Source organism: Bacillus rossius, chromosome 16 (genome assembly GCF_032445375.1).
Source record: "Bacillus rossius redtenbacheri isolate Brsri chromosome 16, Brsri_v3, whole genome shotgun sequence".
Lineage (NCBI taxonomy): Eukaryota > Metazoa > Arthropoda > Insecta > Phasmatodea > Bacillidae > Bacillus > Bacillus rossius.
In genome coordinates, this window is record NC_086343.1 from 44,578,125 (window position 1) to 44,597,753 (window position 19,629).

At 39.6% G+C, this 19,629-nt stretch overlaps 1 protein-coding gene across 6 annotated transcripts in view; it reads right to left on the reverse strand.

The window, feature by feature from the left end:
- The window catches only part of LOC134540106 (E3 SUMO-protein ligase PIAS3-like), a 66,726-nt gene that overhangs the window by 35,589 nt on the left and 11,508 nt on the right, over positions 1–19,629 (reverse strand). For 4 of the 6 annotated variants that reach the window (XM_063382594.1, XM_063382598.1, XM_063382599.1 and 1 more), the window contains 6 exons: positions 11,875–12,019; positions 10,606–10,774; positions 8,104–8,231; positions 7,550–7,651; positions 935–1,175; positions 99–333 (listed from right to left, as the gene is read on the reverse strand). In XM_063382594.1, coding sequence (XP_063238664.1) covers positions 99–333; positions 935–1,175; positions 7,550–7,651; positions 8,104–8,231; positions 10,606–10,774; positions 11,875–12,019 — 1,020 coding nt within the window. The remainder of the gene's footprint in view (positions 1–98; positions 334–934; positions 1,176–7,549; positions 7,652–8,103; positions 8,232–10,605; positions 10,775–11,874; positions 12,020–19,629) is intronic. The other 2 variants (XM_063382596.1, XM_063382597.1) reach the window with 1 other exon arrangement.

Sequence of the window (19,629 nt, forward strand, 5' to 3'; positions counted from 1 at the left end):
AAACCAAAGCTTCCAGGAAGCAAGGCTAATTAATCTAGGTATACAAAACATCTGCTGTTCTTGACACACGGACGCCACGGACGCCACAAACCAGTTACCCGTCGAGCATGAGCGTGTCGTAGGGGCAGGGCCGGTTGCAGACGGGGCACACCCAGGTGGGGCGCAGCTCGTTCATGCTGAGGAAGACGCCGGCGTCGAAGCACTGCATGTGCGTGCAGAGGTTGGAGCGGCACGGCAGGGTCATGCGCGTGCGTCCCAGGGGGCACACCAGCGACACTCGCAGCGCCGTCGTCGCTATCTCCCCGCCTGCCTCCTTGCACAGCTTCTGCTTGACTGCAACACAGTATCACCCCTCTGTGACACTGCACACCCTCGCACTGTTCTATAACAATGTTTATTTCTAAACATTACAGCAATTCTACGATTCAAAGACGTAGTGCCCAAGTATAAAAAAGTATTAGTCAAACCTCGATTCTACGTACAATCACGGTTCTCCAAAATTTGTCCGTACGACCGAGTTGTATGTACGAACCAGTGAGGCCAAATTACGTCCATTTGTGGCTACTTTGTTTTTGTCTCAGCATTATATATAAAAAACCACTTAGATAACTTTTTTATGTACATGTTTTGACATTTAAAAACAAAAATGGACTAAGGCCAACATTTGATTATTTTATATAAATATTGTACTAATAAAGTAATTTATACATTGCTATTAGTTATTGTTTCCAGCACAGTTGGACAGTTTTCCAGTCTCTCTCTCTCTCTCTCTCTCTCTCTCTCTCTCTCTCTCTCTCTCTCTCTCTCTCAGTAAGTCAGAAATAAAGAAAGAAAAGAAGGGAGCGCGACAATTGTAGTTATTGTCTCACTATCGTTGAAGGTAAAAATCCCGCACGTAGGCTAGACTGCACTGCAGGTGATGAATGATAGTTACTCATGCCGCGGGTGTAGTCGGCCTGCCGGAAGCCCTTGGCCCGCAGCCTGCTCAGCAGCTCTCCCGAGGACAGCTTCCGCACCAGGTAGATGGAGATGGCGAACAGCCGGCCGTACTCCTGGCTCCAGCTCACGTCCACGCGGTTCGCCACGATCGCACTCATCTGCAGGAAGGGCGTCACGTTGACCGGCCGCGGCGGCCTCTTCGGCTCCACCCCGGGCTTGTTGGTGGGGATGGGGTTCTGCACAGCGCACCACATCACACTCTCCGGGGACTCCGCCACCCACACCTGATCACAGACAGGTCACTAATCATTGCCAAGGAAACAATCACCCCTCACATCAATGGGAAGGGCAAGGACCTTATGCACCGAGTCTGGGCGGGCAGATGCCCCATGTTCAGGCGAGGACTGCTCGCCAATGTACTTTGCAAGGGCGCCACCGTATGTTTCTAGTAGGGGTATGCTAGCATGACATGTAAGGTAGGCGGAGTATGCCACTGCAACACGGTCACGGGAATAATGGAGAGGGGAGAGGGGGGTAGGAAAACGATGGACCGATCAGCGAAGGCGTGACGTGACCCACGTGGAGTTACCCCAATCCTCACTGATCTCGCCTGCTCCGAGCCTCGGACACGCTCGCTGGAAGAAGCTGTCCACTGGGCTCTTAGAGGCGTCCCAAACAACTGGTACCGGTGCACAACACGTGGTAAAAAACATTAAAATCTCACAATTGAAATCATTCATCCGACACAATATCCATACATAGTCTACACGGCTCACGTAAATCTTGCTGGTTCACAGTTAAAAAGGCCTCACTGCAGTACTCGAGTTCAATCACCCTCGTGGCGACACAGATTATCGTGTTGATTTCAAAGTCTCTGAGGGGAGTTGCAGTCTGCCCCCCGAAGCAGGCTCCAAGGATATTAATATAGTGTTTGATATAAATTAAAGGGTGCAAAAATAATTCCTAGTCAGTGATGGCAAGCTACGAGTCCTCGGGGAGTTGGCATGCGCTACCTCGGGAGAAGATGGCTCCTGACCAGGACCATTTCCGCCTCGCTGATGATCGTTAGATTGTACTAGACTAATGGCGAATGTTAAGGAAATACGTAATAGATACAAAGCTTCACATGATTAACATTATTATGATTTCTCAACACAACCTTACAAAAACAGTATTTAAATTTATTATGTTTAAAAACTGAATTATTGCTCAAGGATGCGTGCAGGAATGTTTGAATTCCCTGGGGACTAGACTGTAACAACACAGATTACAGCCTCCCTCATGCAATCCAGTAATAATCATTTGTTATAAATTTTTTGTCATATTTCAGGTTAGATTTAAAGTTTTTCCCTTTTCTAAGTTATTGTGAAAATAATTCTCCGGGTTTAATGTTTTTAATTTTAAAATTCATTAATTAATTTTTTTAGTTTAGTTTTTTTTTGCTGGCATCTTTGTGTGGGAAGGCATGCTGACGTAATTCTCCTTCCTTTTTCCACGACCGAGGCTTTGTATCACACGCTAGGCGTGAGTCACGGTCACTGGAGTGCGAGAAAGATATAAAATCGCTGCGTCGTGGGAACAGAAGTAAGCATTTCGTGGAAGCTTTTATTGCAATGCGCCGTGATTGGCTGAGAATTACGTCAGTGAGCCCAGAACACTGCCCGCACGAAGGGAAGGAAGGCTGTAATTCAGTCATTGTCCGAGCACCGGGCCGAGCAGGCCGTGGTCGGGCGATGGCTCTGTGTCATATATATTTTTGAGAAACAGTTTAACTTTTTTTTTTGTGCGCTCTGTCCGGAATATAGTGTAAATTTTACATAAATAAATAAAACAGGTAATACATCGAACTATGTTTATAAATTTTTTCTTTCTTCGTGACCTGCAACCTGTGTGTTCCATTCATCACCAAATTTGAGCTAGCCGGAGGTGGTGAGTGGTGACAAGACAATCAATGAATATTATTTTAAAAGGTCAATGAATGTATCTGGACAGAATAAAACAAATGACAATATTATTACAGTACATTTATGGGTACGGTCCACTGCCTCAGGAAGCATTTCTCAGCCCCTCTTCCGGTCAGGCAGCGCGCACACGCACGCACAGTGTACGAGATAACAGTGTGTGAAACACACACCTCATAATTTGAAGAAGTCTAGGTTCCCAACTCTACAATAACAAATTTTCATAGCAGCTAGCTGCCAGACGAACATCATTTGGGCTGTCCGAGAGGGCGAGCCAGCCGCCTTCCCGTCATGTCATGGCTTGTTTTGGTATCATGTGAGGTTCTACATATGCTTATTGGGTAACATATTTCAGAGAAGACATCTACCTGTTTAAAGAAGTTAGTATCAATATAATTGCGTATATTTTCGAATTGGAGAAGGTTGACCACAGACTTAATGCAATAATACACACACACACACACACACACACACACACACACACATACATACATTTGGTCAGTGGATCGAGAATAGTCAAAACTATCTTCATGTCATTAACACAGTAACCATTCAGAATGTTTACCGGCACTGAGGGGAAAGAGTCAGAGTTCCGCTGGCCGAGGGCAGGCGACCACGCGCCACTTGCAGCCAGAAAAAACAGCTGAATATGCACAATAAATATTTCTTGTTCTAACAAAGTTAGGCCTATGCCACCACTGACTTTTTTTTATCTTTACCTTAAAAGGAAAAATCTGGCAAAGTCTAAATACTTGTATATCTTACAGCCTGTTTTACAGACCACTTTTTTGATTTTTCTGAATATTAAAAATGAAAAATAAAAAGCTTACCGATATTTTTTCGACAATATTAACATGTAAAATGATTTCTGTTGAAAAACTACAGCTAACAAGCCAAGTACGAAATTTTTATCTGGAAAGATACAGGAAACTTAGTTTTGTTTTAACCTACAATTCCCCATCTAGTCGCCGGACCAGAGACAACCTCTATGCAAATAAATTTTAAATACGGGAACATAACTTCAATTACATAAATACACATGAAAATACATTTGAAAAGGCATATATACACAACTATTATCACTAATATTAAAGTTTTGAATTGAATAGACCAGTATTAAATATCAATCACTGAAGTATATGGTTTAAAAGCACATATATAAATTTTATTTGTATGTAGCCTTTTTTTCATTCTGTCAATATTTGTTACACGCTGCGCATGTATTGCAAAAATTAATACTCATAATTTTATCATAATGCGCCAACAGAAGTATAACTTCAATAAAAATACAATACTTAAATAAGTACAGTAGAACCCCGATTTTGCGAACACGGATTTATCGAAAACAGCGATTTAACGTAAAGGTTTTCAGGAACCATCAAAAAAACACCAATTTATTAAAATAATAATATAGATTTCCAAAAAATGAAAGTAAATAGTAATGGAATCTTATTAAAAATTACACTTTGTGGTGTCAGTAATAGAATGGAGGTACTATATATTAATTTGTGCCTTTGCATCATCTGTCCAAATACGAAAAAATTAAAAAAGTTGTTCAAATTGCTTAAAAACTCCGGGCGCTGTAACTGAATTGCGTAGGTGCGTGCCATTGCGGCGCCTGGATAGATAGACTGTCCGCGACACATGACGTCATGAAGGGTTTCTTTGTCCGCATCCCCCTCCCCCTCTTCTATGCCTGGCTTGACTCACCACGTTATCTTCCAATCACGCACGCAATCATAGTAACAGTGCTAGCCAATAATCACACGTTTCCAAATATTCCCTTTCCCATCCTCCAGGTTTTTTCAACTTGTGACCACGTCACACCAATACGCCATTATCATTATACTCTAGAGGTGTAAAAGTAATGTAATACTACGGTATTATCAGACTAACTGAAACTGTTTATTATTGTTTTACGTTCGAGGTTAATACCGCGTCCCGATACTTTCGGCAGTGTTTTGTTTTGTTCCACGCATGGCGGCGCGCGCATCTCGTGCTGTGTCGTCATGACAACTGCTAAAATAAATAATCGCGCGGCGTTCGGAACAGCTTTAACGAGCCTATGCTTGATTGATATTGACATTTCATTGGCTTCATTAAAAAGGACGCTAACGTGTCGCGGCCGTGATTGGCTCTTTTCAATTAACAATTTAATTTCGGCAAGAGAGAAAAAAAGAGTGGAAAATGACGCCATTTAGTGCGTGTGGTAGTGTATTCCCTCTGGGAATATTTTGTTCATGGCGATGCTAATTTCGGCGTTATTGGTCTGGAAATTACGTCAAAATACTGGGCAATATTAATTGACGCCCTGTAATTGAATGCAGAATAATCGCATTCAATTCACGTGAGTGACGAAGTGTTTTACGAACGACATTAAGCATCCCGAGTTAAGGTATGGTCTGCATCATCGCTATATATTAAAATTGGCGTAAATTTTACCGTCAACATACGCGAACTATAATTATATAAACTTTGGATTATCATAAAATTAGTAGAACATTGACTTTCGGCGATTAACAGCAAATTTACTCACATTAGCACAAACTATATGTACACAAGTCCAGAAGTCTTTTGGTTAGGCGTTTCATGCTCGAGCAAGCCGGAGCAAAACCCCAAAACTTTTACTCAGTGAACAATTTCAGGAACTTTATTTATTTTGTATTTTATTCAAGAGTCAGGTTATCTACGACATCCCATAGACTTTATTTAATATTTGTTTGTTTGGTTATTATTTCCATGACTCGAGGTTTCTCATTATGATTAAAACAATAAAATAAGTTTTTTTGTGTTATTTTGTTTTTAATTATTGATGACCTCTGGCGCCCTTGTATTAAGTCCTGGAATAACGTTCTGAGTAATTAAAAATGAAAAATCTTAGTTTCATCACGTACACGTTTGTGTACAGTAACGGAAAAAAGCGTCCCCGTATGTATTCGTTACTATAACAATTAGTACTCGTTACTATCGTATCACGTTACATTACTCGTTACTTCTGATACCGCATAACATGCTATGTTATGTTGCAGCAATGAATCGAGTCGTATTGCGTACGCGTACAGTATGACGTCGTGTAAATAATAATAAATAGAATATAAATAATTAACAATATTTGATAATTAACAGTTTTTGTTAACCAAGAAACAATTAAATCTCATTAGAGCTGCTTTTTTATACTATCTCTTTCAAGATAAGAACAAAAAAAAAAAACGTGAAAATACGCGATGATAAAAACATATTTCTAATTTGTAAACAATACTTTCTTACGTTGTTTCTGTTCCAATCTCAAACTTTGTCTACACACACACACAATACCTTTAATAAACAGTAAAAAACTTTGACGACGAATTTCCAAATTATACTTTACTTAATAAACATACATCGTTCTTTGTAACGCAAATTCATCGAATATGCGCGCGCATGCGTAAAACATACGAAAAATGTGAGTAACGAGATGCAGCCGTGTGTAACGTTTCGTTACTCGTTACTAGATGGCGCACCTGTTACTCGGTACCGAATACATACGGTTTGCTACAGCTTTATTATTCTCAGTAAGAGCTTTGTGCACGGTGTTTAGTTTTTGGAATACGTTTTTTATAAGTGCTGCGCAGCTCAGCGAACAAAGAGAGTCAGCCGGCGGCTACGCCGCGCCGTAATAGCAGCTGACCGAGTACAATGACCTTTCTCCGCGTACGGCGCGCTATTGATGGAAATTTTCCATCAATTTGCGGCCAATTTTTTTATTTTTTATTTTTTACTGTGACGCAATGTGTATGTAGCTCGTATTTGTTATAAACGCTGCAGGTTGCGATTGTATTTTAATACACTTTAACGTATTTCTTACACTTTACATATTTTTAAACTTTTATTTTATGCCTCATTTTAACGGTTTCTGAAAATCTGTATGTACGACCGAGGTGTACGTACGAACCGGGGGCCGTACGAGCGAGATTAAAAGACGTTGAAGATGTAAAGTTGACGAAGTCTGAGATAGCACGGCAGCACAAGATATCAGCGTCGACCCTGTCTACGATATGGAAACGGTAGGGACGCGATTATGAGTGCGGGGGTCATTGAAAATCGGAAAATCGGATTTAACGAAACATCGATTTAGAGTAAACATTTTCGGTAACCTTAGCACTTCGTTAAATCGAGGTTCTACTGTATTCAAATTTCTCCTTTACTAAAAAAATATTAAATTCCCGAAACATATTCAAGAAAATTAGGTTCCACACAAAAAGTTAGGCATGTTATCGAGTTAAATTAAAGTTTGATATCTCACAACAAGTTTAAATTCAAAAAAATGTAATTCAGTTGTTTCAGATATCAAATGGTTTTACTGATCAAAACATATAAGATTTTTAATGACTGCAACAAAAGCAGTCCGCTATTTAAATAAGAAACGTTCCCAACACATCGCAGGCTTGCTTAGTGACTGCGACTGCTGTGATTGCTGGAGGAAAGAGATTCAAACTCACGAGCAACGTGTCTGCATTCAAGTGGGCCCGGGGCTACCATCCACGTAGCATCGCCGGCCATCACTCGCATGAATTTTTTTTTGGTGTGAATTAAAATGTCTGAAGAGTCTTAATTCAACTATAAGTTCCAATGACACTGACGCGGTGATACTGACGCGGCGGCTCACTCACCGGCAAGGGGCACACCCTCCCGTTGACCCGGAGAGACACGTTGGACGGGAAGCAGTCGTCCTGCTCGCACGACGTCTCCATGAGACAGAACCTCACCTGCACCTGCAGCACGCCAACACGACAACTCTCACGCACACAACCAAGCCTGCGCCAACACTCTACAACTAACATTCTCCCTTTCATTTCAAATACTCTTACTTAAAAATACTGACTGTTCAAATTTTAAACATCGTAGTGAAGCTGAAGTAACGTTGTATAAAAATTTACAATGAGGATAAGCATAAATTTTTTTATAACCGGCCAACCACCATGCGAGAAAATCTTTTATGATATCAAATGGGTTAAGGCGGCTTTTTAAATAATTGTTCGTGATTATATTTAAAAAAAATTATTTAAATTAAATTTGCAAAACACTGTAAATAATATTTGAAAATTAAAAAGTATTCAATTTTTCATCAAAGTTTTCTCATGACGTCATCACGTAAACCGACTTGACAGACAACCTTCCGTGTCTGTCCTTGAACGGCCGCGGAGGGAAGTGACGGGGAGCGCACCTGCAGCAGGTGGTCGGAGCGGCCCACGCCGGGGCAGATGCTGTACGAGGACTGGATGTCGGTCACCTGCTGCGGCGTCAGGCAGAACTGGAAGCTGGCCTCGTGGACCCGCTTGTTCCCTTGCGGCACTGCGCACACCACACAGGCCCGCCCCTGTACTCTGGAGGGCATCCGCCACAGCCATTACAACCATAGGCATTCAAACTATAAACCATCTGTTCTGATATGCTTTCAGTGGGAGGAGGTGTAAGATAGATCAGTTTTGTGCAGTTCTGGACGGGAATGACTGTCAGAAGTCAATTAAACGATGTTCAGTGTTCAGATTAGCTAGACGCATTACAGGAAGGTGGTAGTATGACTAGACTGCACACCATAAGAGGGTGGTAGTAGGACTAGACTGCTAGTGGGTGAATTGGAGGTGTGGGAATGAGGAGCAGAGCTAGACTACTAGCCAGACTGCACTATAGGCTCCGACCAATGGCGGGGGGAGTGGCACATGCGCATCTAGCCTATAGCCATAGTTTATGCGTAATAGAAATATTGGGACCATTTCAACATTTTCCCAGCATACAACACAAAAAAAAATTTCAAATAAAAAAACTTTTATTATTCCACATGATTCTCAAAATAGGGATTCTTTGATAATATATGCACTGCTCGTAAAAAGTTTTATTTTTTGTTTTAAGAGTTTGCCACTGCATTACACTGCTAGTGTCTAAGCTATTCTGGGTAGCAACTGGGCAGCAGGGTGATGTTTGTGGTGAGCAAGAGCAGGGAAGAGGGGAGAGCTCTAGCAAGCATTGCAGAGTTCCAAAACAAGCAGCATTACCTGTTACCAAGTGACACACGCCACTGATGGTCACACTGCACATCATGAGAAACCACAATCACGGACAAAAAAATATGAATGTACAAATAAGATGAATATGCAAACACACAGAAAAACAAGCTAAAATCAGCCAGTGTCAAAAAACATAAAAAGCACACAAAATTCTGTGTAAGCGCACAGACACAGTGGGCTAAGACTGGCGAGACAGCAGCAACAAGAACAGTACATAAAGACAACACAGTGACAGACAAACCCAACGATGATGCTAAACAAATAATGTGGACGCCACGACAACACAGAAATGGGTAAATATGTAGTTTAGCGGTATTTGCGAGAAAAAAATGCTAAAAATCCGAAAATACTTTAGGAGATATCACCGTTCTTATTTTGCAATACAAGACCTGTGCTATCATTCGACCGTCGCAATTTTTTTATTTTGCAGTGTGTTCGTGAATGCCTAATTAATTAAAATGGTCAATTAGGTCAGGTCAGTTACATTAAAAATACTTTCAAACTAAGTGGACATTAAAAATAATGTGAATTAATTTTAATGGTTGTTTAGTTTTAAAGTAATTATAAAGTAACTGACCTGACCAAACAAACTGGACAATGGATGAACAGTAGGAACTCACGTATTTTTTTTTAATTATTACTTGCGTAACAATATAAAAATAACAAATAAAACATTAAAATTTGAAACATTAAAAACTCACTTAAGTTAGAGGCGGGTACAATTCCTTTGCCATTAGTAGAAAATGATGTAGTCGTTCACCTACGTCGTAGAAAAAAAAAAATCATACTTGTGAACAAGAAACAATGTTAAACGCCACATGAATGCACAGGTATCGTGATGAAAATTAAAAAATTTGATAACTCCTAAAGTATTTGGAATTTCTTATCTCCGCCGGTTTTAATGAAAAGAGGAAGTTAAAGAGCATTAAAAAAAAGTATTTTCGGATTTTTAACATTTTTTTCCCCGAAAATACAGCTAAACTACATATTTACCCAGAAATGCACAGGTGAACCTAGCGATGTGACAACAGATAATGTGGACGCCACAAGGATGTCAGCAGGCTTCCTAAGACAACAGTTGCGTTGTTTCGGGAACTGACATCTGTTCCTATCCTCAGGCACCAATAGACTGATAGAGGACACAGGAAAACAGGTGGTATGTATACCTTCGACCCCCTATTATTGCACGGACAGTAACAGACGAGCAGTCCTCTGATTGGCCCTGCACCCAAGAGCTGATGTTATTGGCCGATTTCTTGCTGAGTGGGAATTTGGTCGGCTATTGTTTTTTGTGGGAACTTAGATTCACTCTCAATTAAAGGTATCCATATATATTTTTTTAATTCAATACACTTTTTTGACTGATAAGATTTCCATCTCTTTAAACGAGATAGGTGGACCTGGGTGTCCACATTCTGCAAAGTAAGGAAGAAGTCAGGGAAGGTGGAATTTGTAAGGGAATTTTCTCGAAAGCAGTGAAAAGTCATGTGATAAGTCTTTAACTGTCAATGTGACTTTCGTGTATTTGCTGAATGAAAAAACTTAAGGGGTAAAAATAATCTAATTACAAAGTCTGTAGTACCCTGGCAGTATCTCCTAATCGAAACACAGGAACTTGTGAACTGTCGTTGGGCCCTACGCCTGCTCCCAGCAGCACTCACAGAGCGACGACGGCTTGAGCAGATCGCCCACCCTCTCGTAGAAGGGCAGCTTCTTCAAGCGGACGTCCGGGTGGATGGGGTAGTTGGACGCCATGGGGTACGAGTGCATGTCCAGCGCGTAGTCCTGGTGCTGGTGCTGGTACGGGTAGAAGTTGTGCCTCGGCGGGCGCTGGAAGGAGAGAGGCAACACTGCGACCAGTTTCACCACTTCAGTATCTACAGGCTAGCACTACTGTGCAGAACGCTCAAGACTAGAGCAAAAGCTTATAAATGCATATCTGAATAATGCCAATTGTATCTCAAAAACAAACTTTTAGTCACTTCATGTGAACCACTGACCCAAAGAAAAATTCACATCGCTATGCATGTTTAGCCATTCAAGTCAAAGACAACAGTTTACCCAATGTGCCTCTAATCTTAAAAATGCACACAAGCCTCCGCAGCAAAGAAGACGCAGGCTGATGGCAGCTTTCCGGCGAACTACAGCAGGCCGGGCGTAACTTTCAATAAGAGGGCCTATTACAACAACTAGAACTTCAGTCTTCTGTACAGTTTGTTGAGTATCAACAACCTCCCCCAGTCTTCTGTTCTTTGACTTTATCAGAACATAACCATCACTAAAGCAATTAGTATAATCATATTGAATGTAAGAATACAAACATTTATTTGACTGTTCGCTGGCTTGATTTCAATTTACTTAGGAGTCGATTGATGATATCCAACCACAGGTGTCCACAACGGCACTAGAAACTAACACTATACGGATCAACATATTTATAACAAAATCTTCTCTGACCAAATGTTAAAAAACATGGCATTAAAACCTAACACTCCATACAACAAATACAACCAGAACTGCACATACACCATCAGATAATAAACCACATGAGCTACATAACCAAACAATTTATTTATGAAATATTAGTGTAGTGACTTTTGTGTCACTGAGATTTTGCTATTTTGCCTCAAATAACTGTGCATTATTAGTTGATGGTGAATATAAATATGTTACCATTAATTCTGGTGAGAGGAAAAAAAAAAAACTTTTAGGGATGACCAATTTTCAAAATAATTTGGTCAATGCTCAGCTACTCAAAATTATCTTTTAGTTCCATTCCAGTTTCAAAAAATTCAACTTTTTGTCAATGCTTAGCTACTCAAAATATCTTAGTTGCATTCCATTTTTTAAAAAAATTCCACTTTTCATCAATGCTGAGCTGCTCAGAATGATAATCCAGCTGGGTGCGGCAGACGGCAGGGGTAACGTACGGGGGGCGTCTGCTGGTCCATCAGCATGTTGTAGGCAGAGTACATGTGCGGGCCGTCGCCGCCCGGCCCGGGGCTGGCGCTGCGCCGCGAGTGAGACGGCCCGTCCACCACCACCTTGTTGGCAGACATGCTCCTAATGGACTTCCTGCAACACAACACCGCGCTCCGGAACACAGCCCAGTTCCGCTCGCCCGTGAGCGTCCTCGTGCCCGACAGGTCGCCACTCGGGCCGGACCAGATGACAGGACAGTAGGCTAGCTTCCGCGACCACATTACGCAACAGGTTGCATTGAACTTCCTCGAGGAAAAAAAAGCCGGAGTCAGTCAGGAGAAAAGGCGGCAGGCTAATAGGAAATTCCTGGAGGAATATAGCTACAGCCAGGATGTACGAAAGGAAACAAAATGTTTGGAGGAAGATAGCTACAGCCATGAAGTAAGAAAGGGGACAGGCTGTTTGGAGAGTCAAGGGGGAAGTAAGAAAAGGGACAAGTCGCCTGGAAAGTTCCAGGAGGAGACGGCTACAGCCAGGCCAGGAGGATGACGCCAGGTCACCTGGAACATTCTGCTAGACGACGCCTTGCGCAGGCAGGAGAGATGATGACAAACCACTTGGAAATTCTGCTAGAAGATTTCAACAGCCAGACAGGTAAAATTTGAGAGGCCACTAGGAAGGTCCAGTTAGTGTGGCACTTACACTATTCTTTGGTCATTTACCTAATTTCTTTATATAATTTGTTCTATGAGGTTAGAGCTGTTATTTTATTTATCTTGTTTACCATCTTGTAACGAGTGCCGGTTGCTTAACTTTGTTTTCGGCTATCAAATGTCATCCTTTTCCCAGTCAACTCTTTTAACTATCGTAAAAGCAAGTACGTAGGTTCAAACTTTAGCGTGATAGTTGTGATAGCTGTTGTGCAAAACATTAGAGAAACAAAAGTTGACGCGATGGCGTTTGTTTTTGTCGGAGGCGACACGGTGGCGCGGGGGTCAACTGCGCGAGGCAAGAGAGCGGCCGTGATGCGGGATGAGGTGTCCAGTAGCGGACGTGTGAACACGTCAGCCTGGAGGACTTTTGAAAATGAGCGGCGGAAACTTCGACCTTGGAGTTAGCCTGCTCGTTGTTCATGCTACCTCAGATGCCGACTTTCAGCGGGACCTGATGGGGCGGCTGGCGTTTTGAAAGAGAGAAGCCGCTATCTCTGTTCTATAGCGCCACTTGATGAAGTTTTTGCCATGCCCGACATGGGCTTTGAGCTCGGATTTATCAAAATTTTTAAAATACTATGGATTCTCTGGCATCAGTGAAAATTGGAACCCTTTAGAATAGTAAATGGTATTTGTGCGTGTCGCCTGTTCCTACAAGAACTTCACCAGAGTTTATGCTGGTATAATGCACCCTTATGGCAGCACGCGTTGCTGGTTTTCCTGCTTTGACTGTGTTTGAATGTCTCTATTTGTATGGCTCCAGGCGAGATTTTACCTAGGCCTCTGTCTATGGGGCAGTATGCAGCATAGCTGATTTCCCTGTTTATTTCACTATTGCAGCGGACTTTGTAGTCAAGCACGGTAGAAGATTTATCGCCTCAAAATGAAATTACTACTGGAAATATTACCTTATTAAATTCAAGCGATAAACTATTTGTATGTTAAACTGTAATTAAGTTAGAATGTTGTTGCCCAATAACAGAACTTAGCATATGATCTTTTGTGAATATATACCACTTTATTTTTGGTGACTTATTAAAGTGGAGAAACTTTACTGACGGAGTTATGCAGTCATCGGCCAAACATGAATGGTGATTATTGGAAAGATGTTTTTATTACGATCTATATGTTTGTTGTCGTAGGCAGCAAGAGTACCTAGTTTTTGATTACCACTTTTGATAAACCATCGGAAAGACTTTTATTTGTGTGTGTATATATATGTATATACACATTTTGAAGATGGTTTCAAACAGGTAGAAGGGATAATGACAGGCCATTTGGAATTTCCATTTGGAAGATGGCTAAATCATGCAAGAGAGCTAACTTAATGGCACGTTACTAGGAATGAACACTTGGATGATGGCTACAGCTATGACTGGCCACCTGGAATTATCAGTAGAAAGATGTACAGCCAAGATGGAGGGATGATGACAGGCCACTTGGATGTTTATATGGAATTCAGCTACAGCCAGACAGGAGAGAAATTGAGAGGTCACCCGGATAAATGCTGGGAGCACTAGGGATGATGACTGGCCTTTGGAATTTCCAATTAGAAGATGGCTACAGCCTGATGGGAAGGAAGATAATAGGCCACTTGGAAAATATTCTATAAGTTGCCACAGCCAGACGGGAGCAACTTGGAATGTCCAGTTGGAAGATATCTATAATCATGCTGGAGGGAAGGTGAAGGATCACCTGATGTGTTCTGTTGGAAGATATCCACAGTTAGGCAGGAGGGCAGCAGATAATAAGCCTGGAAAAAGAGACAATGTGCCTGTATTGGAGACAAACCAACAGGAAAGTCTGTGACAAAGTTGTCTAGAGCCATGCAGGAGAGACAATGACAGAGCTCCTGAAATGTTCCATTGGAAGATGTCTACAGCTAGGCAAAGGAAGGAAGGTGACAGGCTGCCTGTAACATTCCATTGGAAAAAGTCTACAGCAAGGTAACAGGAAAGTTTTGGAGGAAGTGGTCTACAGCCAGGGAGAAGGGAAGGGAAGTGGACCGGCCATTTGGAACCTCACATTGGAACATGTCACCCGCCAGACGGGAAGAAATTTAGAGGCCACCTGAAATGTTCCATTGGAAGGTTTAAAGCCAGTCAGGTGGCTAAAGGGACGAAGGATGATTCTTCGGTCATAGGTTGGCAGTTTTGCTACAAGTACATACACATGTGTAGAATAAAAGCATTAAATATAGTCAAGGGATTTGCACAGGAGAACAAACACTAACAAACCAGTCAATCAGAAAGTATTTACATTGTTTAAAAAACTTAGAAAGCTCTAGCAAATAACCAGAAACTGAGAGAACTCTTTGCAAATGAATTATGATGATCCTTTTCATTTTTAGTACATACTTTAGTACCAACACAACAATATTTTTCACAAAGGCTATTAAAAATCCAATTAACAATTACGTGTCCGAGCACAGTTAGCTCTGTTAATGCCGTTAAGGTGGAAGCTACGGTGCTCTTGTGGTTTTCATGGTAGTGTGACCGAGATGTTTTGTCTTTTACAAGGATACAACCAGTTTTAGACCTGGCCAGAATCAATCCCATGACCATAGCCACCCTCTAGCTCTAGCCACTGAGCCAAGCCACCAAAGACAATGTCAATACTGTTACAAACAATGATGAAAGAAACTTGTTAAAACTGCTGTCAAACTCTTTTCCGTAGTTGGATGACTGACTAAATTCTCTGCAAAACAGTTTTTATTTTATGAAATGCTTCCTTTCTTTTATTTGCAATATTTTTTTCCCCACTTGGCTTTATATTCTACCTCCTTCATTTTATTGAATTGAAATAATTTAAGCTACAGCACAAGTGTTCAACTACAAACTAACCTTTTTACCAAAAAAAAAAATTAACTTACATCTCATAATTACTATCACCTTTATGTTTACTTCTATATGAAAATACTTTCTGTTCACAGATAAAACCATCACATTTATGTTTTCCCAGGAAAACACAATATTTTTGACGTGTGTGTGCACATGCACGTATGGCACAAGCCCAGTCTGTGCAGTGAAAGGAGCGTGCTGACAGGCGTGTGTGGCGTGGCGGCTCGGGCCAATGCAACGAGGCGTGACTGGCGACGACTTGCACCGACCAATCACATTTCTGTAGTTTATCAGCAGCACAACATGACACCACCACCAATACAACTACTATGTCTGTATTAACACAACTTCTACAGTACATTTATTACCTGAACAACATTTTATAAAAGTAACTTACACAACTCTTTGTACACATTCTTAAGCATAGTAAGCAAGACGTTTGCCAAATGAGCATATATAAGCTTCCATTTTATAATATGAGAACAAGGCTATACATAAAGATTTTTAAAAATTTATTAAAAAAAAAAAAGCATTTAAAATTTTGTGGTTAAAACTTGAGTAGGTAGCGTAATGTAATAAATAGCTTGTACTAAAGACAGTGATTGTTCTGTGCCAACATCACAGGCTACTTACTAGACTTAAGCTCTCAGAAAGCTAACATACAACACAAAGCACGTTGTTACTGGTAGAACTCGCAATGCAAGCTAAGACAACGCAGCAGCTGTTCATCACTAAGCTCTCGACACGGCTACAAGAAGTCAGGACACGACTCTAGGGCGTGAGCTGAGCTGTTAGTCTCCACACACAGAACTACTAGCATCCCGACATGTTACTGAACGTCCTCCGCCCGACACGGAACCTAGAAGCCGTACCCGCAAGTCATTACTGCGCATCCGCCCTTTCCAACACCACTCCCTCGTTTCCTACACAATTCTCAACAGGCATTAGAATTATTTTTTATTCAATGAAAAACACCTCTCCAATAACAAAATCAAAATAATAAAGAAAGAAAAACATTAAATTTTTTAAAAAAGAAAATAGGAACAATTTATTTTTTCAATAAGTTCTTAATGAGTTCTAGGCAATATCTTCAAATGCAGTCAATGAGACTCATATTTAAGAATAGAGTTACATTTTGGCATCTGGGTGTGTTCATGATATACGTGACAAATGAGCAAACAAAAATGAGCCAAACATGAGAAAATTGATACGTTCATTATGTTCACTTCCTTGACAATGGTAATAAAAATATGAATATAATCAAACAAACTGCTCCAAAAGTGGGTTTCTAATTTCAATGCTGATGTGCAGGCAGTGTACACCCCAATATAATGAATGAGGCTGCAGTTTTAATTTGCAAACTGATTTTGAGGACTTTTGAGTTATCGGAGAAAAATTATTTCAGTTCAAACTGCGAATGTGCAAATGTGTTCATACTTATAATTCAGAAACAAACTGACTTAATCCACCCTATACGGAAGAGGAAAAATAAAAGGGGGGAAACCCACCCCAAATATAATTAATAAAAAAAAAAAAACACTTTTGAAAAATAAAATCCACAAAAAAAAATTCTAGACAGCAAACAGGAAAATTTAAAGGTTAATTATTATAACAGATTCAGTGAAAATAAAGGCTCCAACTCATTCTTGAAGTAAACATAATTAGGCAGCACTTGAAACAAACATTCTTTGAGAGCTAAAACACATGGGAAGCTGAAATTCTCCAAGCGGCTTACCTTACATTGCGAAAACTAATCAAGCAATAAACCCTCAAATAGAATCTAACGTACATCCAGGTACACTCCCTCTCACACTCACAATGTTTGTCCTTGCACTTTGAATTTACTAGCCAATCAGCTGGCAGCACTTTTAATTACTTGATAATGGCTTCCAACCAGAAACCAGTTCAGCCACAAAGATCAAAGGCAACGGTGGAATCACAAACTATCCCCCCCCCAAGCATGATAGATTGAAACTTGTAAGTTACATGGTATCAAACTATCAAACATGCGATTCATGTAAAAAGAAAAAAAAAACTATTGTTTCCACTTGAAGCTACTGACCATAATCATTCTGAGGTTTCTAAACAACTAATAAGTTGGTGCACCACTGCTAGCATATTTCCAGACTCACAAGACAACAATATCACGTCTACGAAAGCCCTACCAGAGCAGGAAAAAGGTAACACCATTTCTCCGGGCCGAATACCAAATGGAAATCCAAAATATGAAAGAAAAATAAAAGTTCAATGGAAAGAAAAAAAAAGTTTTCTACACCAAATTATTACTTAATTTTTTTCTTCTGTGTATTGTAATTAGAAACTTATTGTTTGTTATGTAATCATTAATTGTTTTATAATTCTGAAGTCTGTGCCCTGCATTAACATAAAAAAAAAAGTTTTCAATCTACACATTCGTGCTGTTTGTCGTTAAGTTTTGTAGTACAAGTGCAGTCCAGCACCTGCCTTGTTTTGGGACTGTCATAAACCCAACAATGCCTCAGTCACCATACATTTCACATTTGATTTGAGAAGTTCCCTGGTGTCCCTTCCAAGTACAAGGTAAAATAACAACGAAAACAAAAGTTATCATTAAAATCGGTTCATAAACAAAGAAGTTATGCCCGAACATTATATATATAAAAAAAATATTCAGACGAATTGAGAACCACTTTTTTTTTAAGTTGGTTAAAAATAATGTTACGAAACTTAAAATGTATGCTGACTGCAACCATCAATTCCAGATCCAATAAATAAATAAAAAACCTTAATACAAAGCAAAAAAACTAAAAAGTTACTCTTGTCTGAGAGGACAATAGATTTAATACCTGCAATAATTAAGACTCCCATTAAGTTTTAGATAGTGCTTTTTGAAAGTCTACCAGCACGTTGATATATGAATGTCTACAGTTATGATGAACTTGCCGACTGTCAGATGAGACGGTATGACAACCATGCAAGGTGGAGCAAAGAGATATGCTTCATGGAGAAAAGGGCGAGGCGAAGGAAGAGATGAGATAGCAGAGAAATTGACACAACTTGAGGCCTTGAATGAAATGGAAGAGAGTGCTTTTCCATCAACTGTGTATGTCTGCGAAAGAGCTACCTCACTGTAGGCCTTTGCGAATATCAGTTTTTTGATACAAAGCAAATATCAAATTGAATGTTTAAATTGTTCTTGAAGTTAAATTGAATTGTAAATTTTTTTCTCAGCAAGGTTGTATTACACTTATTTTTATAAAATACTGAAATGAGGTAAAAATAATATATTTTACATAATATTTTTAATGATTATAAAAAAAATTTGACCCAATGTTTAGCATAATTTAATAATTATTATAAATTAGCCAGTCATAAAATTAATTTTGTGCATTCCTAAAAACAGACCTAAGTGCCACCTGTTCATTATTTCAAGTAACTCACTTTATTCATGGGGGGAAAAAACACAAAAACAAGAATTATTTTCATACCATAAACAATATTTTATTAACAAAGGTTTTGTCCATTTAAAAAATAATAATACTTAGGCATTTCCAAATGTTATGTGAATTATTAAATAACATCATAAAATCTATTGTAAAATTTTTATTAACATTTGTAATACAATAAAAGCTAACCCATTATTAAAATAAATACTAAAATATCAAAAAATAACAAGATGAAAATCTATTTTTGTTGTGGTTGCACAAAGCAATTATTACATTGGTCCCATACACTGATACTTTCTATTAGCATTCTAAAAGAAAGACATTTATAACCAAATAAGTTTTTTTAATTACCTTACTGTGTTACAAATATAATCAGGACTTACTGTGTGACATGTATCCTAAACTGGTATCACTATAGAATGTTTAGAAATGTAAAAAAATGTGTTCTGTGAAGTATACTTTAGGAATCTTTAACAGTGATTTAAATGTCAAATGTAAATTCAAAAAACTGTGAAATTTGCTGTAAAATGCAAAAACTAATAATATAAATAGTTTTACTCATTCTAAATTGGCTGATCATACCAACCTAAACGATTCTTTACTTTGGTTATGACTTACGATAATCTGCAGTTGTGAAATTAAAAAGCACAATTTCTAATTTAAAAAAAATTCTGGCTAATAAGTGAAAAGCAGCAATTCTTAGGCACCCGGTATTTTAAAGCTTTCCAACAAATGCGAAGCTTTGCAATAACATTCAAAGCTTCATATAAATAGAAGAGCAACTT